This window comes from Leuresthes tenuis, unplaced genomic scaffold, assembly GCF_036924035.1.
Source record: "Leuresthes tenuis unplaced genomic scaffold, fLeuTen1.0.hap1 SCAF_12, whole genome shotgun sequence".
NCBI classification, from domain to species: Eukaryota; Metazoa; Chordata; class Actinopteri; order Atheriniformes; family Atherinopsidae; genus Leuresthes; species Leuresthes tenuis.
Genome location: NW_027325366.1, coordinates 28760048 through 28772594, shown reverse-complemented (window position 1 = coordinate 28772594; position 12547 = coordinate 28760048). Strand labels below are relative to the sequence as shown.

Below are 12547 nucleotides of genomic sequence, written 5' to 3'. Positions count from 1 at the left end.
CCATGGGCAACTCCAGAGTGGAAGAGAGTCCAACCCCTCACAAGGAGACTGGTTCCGGAGCCCAAGCCATGCGTCGGCGTGAGTCCAAATATATCTAGCCTGAACTTCTCAGTCTCATGCACCAGCTCAGGCTCCTTCCCAAACAAAGAGGTGACATTCCATATCCCAAGAACCAGCTTCAGTAGCTGAGGATCAGACTGCCAAGGTCTCCGCCTTCGGCTACTACCCGGCTCACATTGCACCCAACCACCTTGCCCCCTCCCACGAGTGGTGAGCTCATTGAAAGGGGGACCCAAGTCATGTTTTTGGGCTGGCCCATTAGTTTGACACCCATGCCTTTGACATTCTCCTCAGTCTCCTGGGAATGCTGGCAGATATCCTTCAAATTGCATCCACCTTTATATGTAACTGTAACAGTGTCTTCTTTTTTTCTTGTTTTTATCTGGTTGTTTGTTTGTTATGCGACACCGAGCCGAACAGAAAACCAGAGTGATAAACTGTAGCATCTTCAGGCAGGTATGGGCCCAGGAATATCCATAAAATGGTTAATGTACTTCACAGTGACTCAGAAGCTCATATTACTACAGTTTAAACTTTTCTATTATTGCTGTAATTAACAGAGAGAAGAAGACGGGAAAAATATTAGGAAAATGATAGATATAGTAGTATGATATGCAGATCAAGAGAGGAGGGACATCAGTGTGTCACACACAAAGAAATTACATCATCAGGTCTATAATTAAGTTTGATTCAGAGAGCAGTCAGAGCTGCAGATGAAGATGGAGATCCTGGATGGAGCAGACCTCTGCTTTCCACACCTCTACAACATCTCCTGCAGGAAACTGGTGTCTCCTTGGTCAACAGTAGTGCTCCTTCACATTGTTGTGTCCTTGTTCTTCCTGCTTACAATGGCTCTGAACCTTTTTGTCATCATCTCAGTCTCACACTACAGGCAGGGATAAACTACTCTCACTCTGCACTTTGTTGTATATTTACATGTAAATCGTCTTAAAACTGGTAATCTTTGATTTTTCATTTGGACATACAAGACATGCCATTCTGTGATTCATGCCATTTCTGAATCACAAATACACAATTATATCGTGAATATTTTTTCACAGTATTTTTGCACTAGTTTGATGATGGTTTTCTGTCTCTTTTCCAGGCAGCTCCACACACCCACAAACATCCTCCTCCTCTCTCTGGCTGTCTCAGACTTTTTTCTGGCTCTCCTGGGAATGCCAGGAGAAATCCTTCAAATAACTTCCTGCTGGTTTCTTGGTGATCTTGCATGTTCTTTATATGTTTATGTTAACTATACCATTACCTGTGCCTCAGTAGGAGACATGGTGCTAATATCAATTGATCGTTATGTGGCTATTTGTGACCCTCTGCATTACCCAACCAGAGTGACTGAGAGAAGAGTTAAACTTGTTGTTTGTCTGTGTTGGCTCTGCTCTGTTCTCTACAACATTTTATTTCTTAAAGATGACCTGACTCAACGAAATAAGCTCAATTCCTGTTATGGAGAATGTGTATATTTTGTTAACCACATAACAGGAACTATTGATATTGTCATAACATTTATTATTCCAGTCATAGTCATCATAGTTCTGTATATGAGAGTATTTGTGGTGGCTGTTTCTCACGCCCGAGCCATGCGCTCTGACGTTACAGCTGTCACCCTGCAACTTTCAGTGAGTCAAACAAGAAAATCTGAGCTGAAAGCAGCCAGGACTCTTGGTGTTCTTGTAGTTGTGTTCTTAGTTTGTTTTTGCCCATATTACTGTATCTCTATTACAGGAGATGATTTGCTGAATAGCATTTTAGTATCCATTATATATTATCTGTTCTATTTGAACTCATGTCTAAACCCTCTGATATATGCACTGTTTTACCCCTGGTTTAGAAAAGCTGTTAAACTCATCGTCACTCTTCATATATTGAAACCTGGCTCCTGTGAGACCAACATACTACATAAAAAATAAAACATGCTCTAAATGAGGTTCTCACTTATTCGCAATCTAAGAAGGAGCCACAAATGTCCTTTATGTCTTGTCTATGGGAGAGGTGTGTGCTGCACTGTTGTGAAATTAAGGTATGGATTATTATTTATGGCATATTCAGATCAAAACAACTATAAAACATTAAGAAAATTGTCATTTTGTTCTCTTCATTGTCATTCTGGCTGCTTCTTCATTGCATACACTGTATTTCAAGTTTAATAGAGAGAAAGGTAACATTTCTTCTCCTCTGAGGAGGAGGTTGGAGGTTGGAGGTTTGAGTCTCACTATCTTATTAGTTAATAGACACTGAAAACGTAAATGTGGGTAGTCAATGTATTACATTAAAGTGGGTGTTAAAGTAACACAGAACAACACTAGAACATTTATTGGGATTTTATATTTTTACCACACATGAGATTTCATGAAAAAAAAATTGATACATGATAAAGACAAAATAAAAAGTCTGAGTTAAAATAAATGTCAAGCTCAACTGTGTTTAAAGCCAGTGTAGAGAAATGTGTCTTAATAAAGGACCTAAACCTGAAAACGTCTGAGCAGCTCTAATGTGAAGAGGCAGACTGAAAAGACTCCCCTGGATTTGAGCCTGGAATCAGGGATCTCCAGAAGAGCTGGCTTTAAATGGAATATGTCCGTGTCGCATCTCTGACAAATATGATGGAGCCATAGCATTTGAAGCTTTAAAAACAAGTAACACAATTTTCAACTGTATCATAAAATGCAGTTTTAGTTTAAACTCTTTTGGGTTTGGTATTTCAAACATTTTCTTTTTTATCTATTCACTTAGTTTGTGTTGCAGGTACAAAATTGTGGATTTTTTTATATTTCATAAATGCAATGAAGTTGGCCAATAAATCAATTGGAAAGAAATTAGACATTTTCTACAAATCAAATATTTTGGAAAATTTGCAACTTTTCCGGGGAAAACAGTTTTCCGGTCTAATGAGAGGTTCATGTTGGGGAAGAAGAATGCCATGAAAGTCATCCTTTGGTACTGATGCTATTATAAAATTGTGAAGTTGCTTCTTCTAAAAAATCTGATTTGAACAAGTTCTAATCAACGAGATAGTTAGTTTGTGTCTTGTGTTTAGTTATTGACATTAATTTTGTTTTTTCTTTTGTTTGTTATTTGGTTTGGCCAAGTAAGTATGTTACTCACATGTGTCATTAAGGTGCATTTTACATTATGTCATCTTGACTTGATACATGACGGTCTTTAAGCAATGCATGCTGATGTAGAACATCACCTTGTCACATGACTAAAAAGTCTCACGTGACTGAGGTGGCACAAATAAGGCAGTTCGTCACCTGTAGGATTGGCTGAGCTCTACCTCTTTGATGACACAACTCTGCCAGGATTGGCTGAAGGCTAACTTACATAATGACGTGCAATATGTTTTTTGTTCCCAGGTTCTCAGATCAGTTACCTTCTGTTTCTATGTTGCAGATCTTGCATGAGCTGGCTTAGTCATTAGCACTTATCAATAAGTGTCCAAGAACCACTATTTATATTCAATAAAATCAAAATGAGTGGTGGCACAGTGGTGTGGTTTTTAGCATTGTCACACAGCAAGAGGATTCCTGGTTCAAATCCTGGCTGGGGCCTTTTTGTGTGGAGCTTGCATGATCTCCCTTTGTATGCGTGGGTTCTTCCCTTTGTATGCAGTTTCCCTATGATGGACTGGCGACCTGTATATATACAGTCATTATGATGATAATTGTAAACTCCCACGGCAGATAAAAGGACTAAAATCTCACTGTGATGTGTCCCACAGAAGCTGTATGTGTCGGTAACAACTGCATTTGTACACCATTGGTTGTTTGTGTATATGAACAGTCCCCCCCCTCCCATAATCTTACCAAAGTTTCTTGTCTCATCGGCCCGGTGTGCTGTACAGCCAGGTAGCTGAATGGATTTATCAAGAATCCTGGTGTGAGGCCAGGTTTCTATGATGCACATTTTTGAGCAATCCTCCTCAGTTTTGTGTTGTGATAACTATTTTCAGCTCGCTGATTTTATTACCAGTGGATGTAGCATTTGTGAGGTAGATGCCAGGTAGAGTAGGCTTGAATGAAGCTTGTCTTAGCCTGTTTAGCACTCCAGCGCAACAGCCCCTCTCTGTTTCCTCTCCCTGTGCCGCCTTTTTTGTCTGCTTCTCGGTATAGTAATCCACCGGGAACACACCAATGCGATTGGCCCTGGAATCTGATTGAATTGAAAATTCAAAGTATCCACTGCACCACATGCCGTTCCAATCTTTAAAAGACATTCTCAATTGCATATTGTTTCATTGATCAACAAACAAACAATCATCAACAAACAATAAGAAACCCATCATTCAGAGGAGTTTTCAAATCCAGACTGGAAGTTCAAAATACACTCTCATTCATCCACTGTAGAATTTAATTATATCATATTCCGGGCTATAGGATGATAAAAAGAAAAAAAATATATAATATCCAGTTGTTTTATTATTAATACTAAACAGTTTAATCAATGATATGTCTTCATAAACATCAGAAAAACATTTTTCATTTTCCTGAATAAGTTAATCAGTTAAATTATTCTTGTAAATACGAATTCAGCCTAAGCATCCATCCATCCCTTTTCTATACCGTCAATCCGTTAATCGGGTAGCGGGTATCCCAGCAGTCATCGGGCGAAAGGCGGGGTACACCCTGGACAGGTCGCCAGTCCATCACAGGGCCACACATAGAGACAAACAACCATGCACACTCACACTCACTCCTAAGGACAATTTAGAGTCACCAATTAACCTAACATGCATGTTTTTGGACGGTGGGAGGAAGCCGGAGAACCCGGAGAGAACCCACACATACACGGGGAGAACATGCAAACTCCACACAGAAAGGCCCCAGGCGGGGATCGGACCTGGAACCCTCTTGCTTATTACAATCAACAGGACCTGGAAGTTTTACGTTACAGGGCTCTCAAGTTTTGAATGCAGGCAAGAGTGACACCTCCCCACCTTGGGCAGGCTGGTTGGATGGGTCGCAGGAATGGGAGTCTTTCATTAATAATATCATTATTAGTGTTGTTAATTAACAACTGCTCTGTTCAGACTCATGGGAGATGTGCTTGTTTCCTGCCGTTTCCATAGCGATAGCGGCGTGCCAGAGACTATCATTTTTGTGGCAGGAGTGTGTGACTAAAGGCCGATGTGGAGGGGGTCAGGACATGCAAATGTCTGGGGCTGCAGCTGGATGACAGGTTGGACTGGACAGTAAACTTAGACTCTGTACACAGGAAAGGACAGAGCCATCTGTACTTCCTGAGAAGGCTGGGGTCCTTCAACGTCTGCATAAACTGCTGCAGATGTGGTGGCCAGCGTCCTCTTCTACGCTGTGGTTTGCTGGGGAGGTAGCAGCAAGAAGAGGGACTCTGACCGACTGGACAGACTGGTGAGTAGTGCTGGCTCGGTGGCGGGCACCAAGCTGGACTCTCTGGTGACAGTGGCAGAGAGAAGGACCCTGGACAAACTGCTGTCCATACTGGACAATGCCCACCACCCTCTGCACAACAACTTCATCAAGCAGAGGAGTGCGTTCAGTGGCAGACTGCTGTCTCAACCTATAGGAGAGCTAATGGAAGGAATTCTACACACACCTCTACTGGGACCACTTCATCGACACGCATGGCTGCAGTACAGCTCATTCGCTTTGATAAATATCCTGCCATGTTGCACAAAACTAGCAGTAGCAAACTCCGTGTGAAGTTAGCTGACTATCACAGAGAAAGGAGTACATAAACTGTGCTCCAGGGGGGCGTGTGGATTAAGTCGTCCCAGTAGAGTGCCTGTGTAGAAATCCCTCCGTTAGCTCTCCTATAGCTGCAAGTAGTCACATAACAGCACCTATTAGCTAACAGAGCTAAAGTACACTTTCGTTCATTCATTCTTCTTAAAGTATTGGTGAAATATAGACAGATAATGCCTTATTTAGATCTACATTGTCCCTGCCCTGTTCACTCCGTTATATGGATATACACCGATTGCGAGTTATCTAAATATCTTCCTAAGGACGCCGACTTTCGCCAAAATGTTCTCAGTGAGTAGATAAACGTATTTTATGCCAGAAATAAGGTCAAGGTTTAAAAATACCGGAGTTCCCCTTTAACTTACGTTTGCTGAGAGAAAATACAATGAAAGGGTATTACACTTCTGCTTTCCACATCTCTCAAACAGCTCCTGCAAGAAGCCTGAATATTCCCTTTATGAACTTATTCTCCTTCGCGTCATTCTGTCCTCCATCTCTGTGCTCACTGTGATGCTCAACCTGCTCGTCATCATCTCAATCTCCCATTACAGGCAGAGATAGATTTCTCAGCAGAATCTGCTCTTTTTATTCACTGTAGATTACAAGTAAATCAAATATAAGCTAGTTACCAATTATGTTGAAAATGTGAAAATAAAAAGATTTATAATCTGACCTCTGTATCTGCAATACAATATTATAGATGTGGCAGATCAGAAAACAAATGTATTCTTAACAGTTGTTTGGAAAATCTGTTTTGGAAAACAAAAGCATATTTTAATTATGCTTTTCTGTCTCCTTCCAGGCAGCTCCACACACCCACAAACATCCTCCTCCTCTCTCTGACTGTCTCAGACTTTCTTGTGGGTCTCCTGACAATGCCTGGAGAGATCCTCCGAAACACAGCCTGCTGGTTTCTTGGCGACCTGATGTGGTCTCTGTATAACTATGTAACTGTGACCATCACCTCTGCCTCTATAGGAGACATGGTGCTCATATCAATTGACCGTTATGTGGCAATTTGTGACCCTCTGCATTACCCAACCAGAGTAACTGAGAGAAGAGTTAAACTCTGTGTGTGTCTGTGTTGGCTCTGTTCTGCACTCTACAGCTTTTTGTTTATAAAAGATGACCTGACTCTATTAGGCAGACACAATTCCTCTTATGGAGAATGTGTGGTTTTTATTGATGACATTTCAGGAACTGTAGATCTTGTTTTAATCTTTGTCCTTCCAGTTACTGTCATCACAGTTCTGTATGTGAGAGTATTTGTGGTGGCTGTGTCTCAGGCTCGTGCCATGCGCTCTCATGTTACAACTGTCAAACTCCAGCTTTCAGTCACTATAAAAACAAAGAAATCTGAGTTAAAAGCAGCCAGGACTCTTGGTGTTATCATGATTGTCTTTCTGATATGTTTCATCCCATATTACTGTGTCTCTCTTGTTGGAGCTGATTTGCTCAATAGCTCCTCTACCTCCTTTGTGTTTTATATGTTCTATTTTAACTCCTGTTTGAACCCAGTGATTTATGCACTGTTCTATCCCTGGTTTAGGAAAGCAGTTAAACTCATTGTCACTCTTCAGATATTACAGCCTGGCTCTTCTCAGTCCAACATACTGTAGAAAAAGATTGAAATTTGTACCATCTGCAAGACTAATTATGAAAGGTTATGGCAGTAATTTGAATTTTAATGGTTTAATTTGGAGTAACCTGAAAACTAATTAATGTGAAAATAATTCCACAAAGTAAAACAAACAAAGCAGAAGTGGGTAAAAATTTAAACATAAGCATTTATGGACAGAATATGGAAAAAATGACTTTTTCAACTATTTGATAAGTTTTTTTTTTTACTTCTTTATTCTATAAACTTACCTCATGATTTTCATAATGTGGACACACTGGTAATTAAGTATCACAACCTTTTCAATTCATCATGTTTTCGATTAATTCTAATTTACAAAATAACATATTTGAACTGATGGTTTACTCTTGGTCTTGATTTTCAGCTCAGGGTGATTTTCATTAGTTGGAAACAGTCAAACAAAACAGGGAACATATGTGAAATATACACTTTGTGACTTCCACACATTTACTTGTATGTAGCTGTGTTGTCATTGATGCTTCACAGTCGGACAGTTTTAAACCATGACGGCCTATGGAGCCTTTGAAAATATCTCATAAATGTCTCAGTAATTTAATGGTTTAATTTGACATTTAACTGACATGTGACACTTTGATGTTGCAGCTGGTTGAGATGTTGAGAACTGCATTATGTAAGCTTCAGATGTGTTTGCAAATAAAATCATAATCTGTGTTAATGTTATAGAAAATTATGTGTTGTTTTCCTCAGAAGTGCTTCAGAACTAGCAGAAAATACACCAACCGAACAAAGAAAATGTACCTCAAAATTAAATGTGAGTACAGCATTAGAGTAATTGTTGTTAATTATCTATCAGTGCTTGATCTAGTCAGAGGTTTTCCTGACTCCCCTCTAACAGCCACCCCCAAAAAAGTGATTAGGAAGGTCTAAAAGAAGATGAGAAAGCATCTGAAGAATGCACTTTGGCCTTTGCCCTTTGCCCTAATATCAATGTGAAGCTTGGGCTACTGAAGAAGACACTAGTAACCCACTGAATGGGAATGGAAGTTGAAAATTAAAACATCCATCCATTTTCATACCCGCCCAATCAGACTCAGAGTCACAGGGGGGCTGGAACCCATCCCAGCTGCCACTGGGTGAGAGGCAGGGCAGCCCGAGTCCATCACAGGGCCAAAGAGATGCAAACAAGATAAATAACCATCCACACTCACACTCACTCCTAGATTCAACTTTTGAGACACCATGAACGTAACATGCATGTTTTTGGATGGTGGGAGGAAGTCGGAATACCCAGAGAGAGCCCACAAATACACGGGAAGAACATGCAAACTCCACACAGAAAGGTCCCAGCTGGGATTCAAACCAGGAACTCTCTTGCTGTGAAGTGATGGTGCTAACTGAAAATAAAATCTGAATATATAAATCAGCTGTTATGCATGGCTGTGATTTCATTTGCTGTATCCTCAGTTAATAAAGACAGTTATTGCCGTAAAGCGCACAACTTTAACTTCAGTTTCTTGAGAGAAATAACTTATACAGTTATGTACTTCAATACTACATTTGTGACTAACACTCTTGAAATAATTATGTGGTGTCATAAAAGTTGGACAATGGTGTCTAAAAAAATGTTAATGCCCTTCTTTAATTTTCCTGGCTCCCCTGTAGACTGCACAGGCCTCATTGTGAGGAATACATTTGAATATTTCCAGCAAAGAAGTTTTGTCTGTGCAAACACAATGCCTCTGTAACTGTAAAAAGAGCAATGAGGCAGGGAAAGGTAAATGAAACAAAGCAGCACACAAGAGAGAGAGGGAGAGAGAGAGAGAGAGAGAGAGAGAGAGAGAGAGAGAGAGAGAGAGAGAGAGAGAGAGAGAGAGAGAATGACAGCAATAGAAGCAGGAATGCAGGGAAGATCATGAAGATGGTGATTTGTTGTGAAGAGGGATAAGGGAGGGACATCGGTGTCCAGCAGAAACCGAGGAGGGGAAGTGTCACTGATCAACTTGAGCAGAGAAGTATCAGTTATAAAAACGAGTTTGTTTCAGAAAGCAATCAGAGCTGCAGCTCTCTGCAGGTCTCTGAAGATGGAGATCCAGGATGGAGCAGAACTCTGCTTTCCATTTCTTTCTAACAGTTCCTGCAAAAAACCTGCATATTCCCTTTCTGAACTTGTGCTCCTTCACATCATGCTGTCCTCCATCTCTGTGCTCACTGTGACTCTGAACCTGCTTGTCATCATCTCAGTCTCCCATTACAGGCAGATACAGATTTCTCATAACAATATGGTCACTTTTTTCATTGTAAAATTACAAGTTATTCATATTTCACCTAGTGACCAATTATGTTACATCTCTTCAAAATAAGACTTTTCTAACAAATGACTGTGCCTGTTTTGATTATGCTTTTCTGTCTTCTTCCAGGCAGCTCCACACACCCACCAACATCCTCCTCCTCTCCCTTGCTGTGTCAGATTTCCTTGTCGGTCTCCTATTAATGCCGGGAGAAATCATCAGAAATACTGGGTGCTGGTTTCTTGGAGACCTCACATGTTTTATTTTCATTTATTTGTCATATATCATCACTTCTGCATCTGTAGGAGACATGGTGCTCATATCAATTGACCGTTATGTGGCAATTTGTGACCCTCTGCATTATCCAACCAGAGTAACTGAGAGAAGAGTTAAACTCTGTGTGTGTCTGTGTTGGCTCTGCTCTGCACTCTACAGCTTTTTATTTATGAAAGATGACCTGACTCTATTAGGAAGACACAATTCCTGTTATGGAGAATGTGTGGTTTTTATTGATGACATTTCAGGAAGTGTAGATCTTGTTTTAACCTTCATTCTTCCAGTTTCTGTCATCACAGTTCTGTATATGAGAGTATTTGTGGTGGCTGTGTCTCAGGCTCGTGCCATGCGCTCTCATGTTACAACTGCCAAACTCCAGCTTTCAGTCACTATAAAAACAAAGAAATCTGAGTTAAAAGCAGCCAGGACTCTTGGTGTTGTCATGATTGTCTTTCTGATATGTTTCATCCCGTATTACTGTGTCTCCCTCGTAGGAGCTGATTTACTAAATAGCTCCTCTGTATCCTTTGTGTTCTATCTGTTCTATTTTAACTCCTGTTTGAACCCAGTGATTTATACACTGTTCTATCCCTGGTTTAGAAAAGCAGTTAAATTCATATTAACTCTTCAGATATTGCAGCCTGGCTCCTGTCAGGCCAACATACTGTAGGACAAGAATACAATGCATTACAATTGTTGGACTAAATAATCATGTAAAGTTCTGACAGGAAATGTATTCAATGTCAGGCCAACATACAGATTGAAATTTATCAAATTAAGTATATATATATTATTAAGTGTTGGACTAAATGTTTATATAATGTTGTTGTAGTAATGCAAAGTCTGAAGGTTTTAGTTTTGATTACATTTAATGAATAGGATTATAATTATTGTATCCAAAAAAATGGAGCAGAATAAATCCTGTAAATGGTAAACATGTTTAGACATTCGATAAATGGATTTTCCATCCCTTTGAAAATGATGATTCAAGTGTGGGGAATTTTTTGTGATTTATTTTAATTGAAAAATTTATTAGACAGAAAAAATCTCATGAACATTTTGTATAATTTACTCATTATGCAAAATGACTAATTAGAAACATGAAATAAAGTATGCGAGAGCTTTAACCTTCCATTTAAATTGTAAATTGTTGCAACATCCCTGGTCAGGTGTTAGCCACTGCAAATGGTAAGTCTCACAAAAGTTTAGTACAAATACTTGTGAAGTATCAATTGATAACATAATTTGGTTGTTTTGAAGTTAAATTGTCATATATTTCCTTATAATTAAAGTTTAAACAGACTTTGTGGATTACACTGAAAATATGGGTCCCAAAATTTATACGTGCAACAACACTTAGTTACCGGCAAGGAAACAGTGTAGACACGCAGTGATCAATTCTGAATTATTACATGGTTACAGAACAACATCTAAGGACCAAAACAGAGAAAATCAGATTTGCTTGTTTTATGATGGAACATGGCTCAATATGGTGACAAAGAAAGGAACACATTTTCAAGAGTTAGTGTGGGAATGGATCAGTTCAAAAGCTGAAAGACCGCTGCAGTGCTGGTTAGAATTTACATGATGAGCCATATTGACAGTTATCAAAGATGGTGTGGCTCACTTTCATAATAGATGCCCCGTTTGCCTGTAAATTGAATGGATTTCAAGAATCCAACTAATTAAAATACATAAGCAATCAAAATTTACAGGCTACTTAAGATCTCTATGTAGAATATATCTTGACTATCCACTGTGACCTCAAAGTAAAACTGTCGCCTCTTTTGCAACTTCAGCAGAAACATAAAATGCAGAGGCTTTGTAGCAAATGTTATGGTTAAACTATTCTAAACTGAGAAACAGCTGGAGGAGGTATATGTCAGGTCTTCCTGCAGTATTGATGGAGAATGTCACATTGCTAGAAAACAAAGTAGACTAGTTTTGAAGGAGAAACAGAAAGAATAACCAAAAATGCAGTATTATGTGTTTCACGGAGAAATGGCTGCAGGAGCAGCCATTTCACCAGTGCCTCTCTACCCTGCTTTAAGAAGATATGAACCAACAGAGACATCGGGAGCAGTGGGACAAGTAAAGGTGGAGGTATTGCAGTAATTGTTAACAACAGATGGTATAATGCTGGGCATGTCATTGTAATGGAGAGGATCTGAACTAGGGACATTGAACTGCTGGCTGTCAGTTTACATCCATAGTTTCTACCACAAGAGGTCATCTATGTTATTCTGGTAGTGTTGTATGTATAATACCAAGTGCTGCTGCTGTCACAGTCTGTGACATCATCAGCTCAGTCATTACCAGACTACAAACAGAACATTGGAGATTTCAACCAAGTCTCCCTCTGAGCTTCAATTCCAACCTTCCAAGCTTCAGCTACTTCACCAGAGGAAATAAACAGGATTTTTTTTTCTCTGGAAATGTAAAGATGATCCATATAGTTCCTATGCCATGCGTCCATTAGGAATATTAATACATACAAGAATAACTACATTATTTTCTGTGTGGAGAGTATTATTACCTCGAGGACAGTGATGTGTTTCCCTGAAAACAAACCCTGGCTCAAC

General features: G+C 39.6%; 3 protein-coding genes across 3 annotated transcripts; all 3 read left to right on the top strand.

The window, feature by feature from the left end:
- The first annotated feature begins 779 nt into the window (after window positions 1-779).
- Window positions 780-1988, top strand: LOC140319231 (trace amine-associated receptor 5-like). Its single transcript, XM_072396826.1, has 2 exons — window positions 780-952; window positions 1166-1988. Exons 1-2 carry the CDS (start codon window positions 780-782, stop codon window positions 1986-1988), a joined length of 996 nt encoding a protein of 331 aa, XP_072252927.1.
- A 3216-nt stretch (window positions 1989-5204) lies between these two features.
- On the top strand, window positions 5205-7420 carry LOC140319229 (trace amine-associated receptor 13c-like). Its single transcript, XM_072396824.1, has 4 exons — window positions 5205-5256; window positions 5362-5608; window positions 6179-6352; window positions 6604-7420. Exons 1-4 carry the CDS (start codon window positions 5205-5207, stop codon window positions 7418-7420), a joined length of 1290 nt encoding a protein of 429 aa, XP_072252925.1.
- Window positions 7421-9482: 2062 nt separating this feature from the next.
- Window positions 9483-10635, top strand: LOC140319995 (trace amine-associated receptor 13c-like). Its single transcript, XM_072397756.1, has 2 exons — window positions 9483-9655; window positions 9819-10635. The coding sequence occupies exons 1-2, from the start codon at window positions 9483-9485 to the stop codon at window positions 10633-10635; spliced, it is 990 nt and encodes a 329-aa protein (XP_072253857.1).
- The last annotated feature ends 1912 nt before the right edge of the window (window positions 10636-12547 follow it).

Coding starts and splice junctions, on each gene's coding strand:
- LOC140319231 (XM_072396826.1), top strand. CDS start 780: ATGGAGATCCTGGATGGAGCAGACCTCTGCTTTCCACACCTCTACAAC. Junction 953..1,165: donor ATCTCAGTCTCACACTACAG/GCAGGGATAAAC, acceptor TCTCTTTTCCAG/GCAGCTCCACACACCCACAA.
- LOC140319229 (XM_072396824.1), top strand. CDS start 5,205: ATGTGGAGGGGGTCAGGACATGCAAATGTCTGGGGCTGCAGCTGGATG. Junction 5,257..5,361: donor GGGCTGCAGCTGGATGACAG/GTTGGACTGGAC, acceptor AAACTGCTGCAG/ATGTGGTGGCCAGCGTCCTC. Junction 6,353..6,603: donor ATCTCAATCTCCCATTACAG/GCAGAGATAGAT, acceptor GTCTCCTTCCAG/GCAGCTCCACACACCCACAA.
- LOC140319995 (XM_072397756.1), top strand. CDS start 9,483: ATGGAGATCCAGGATGGAGCAGAACTCTGCTTTCCATTTCTTTCTAAC. Junction 9,656..9,818: donor ATCTCAGTCTCCCATTACAG/GCAGATACAGAT, acceptor GTCTTCTTCCAG/GCAGCTCCACACACCCACCA.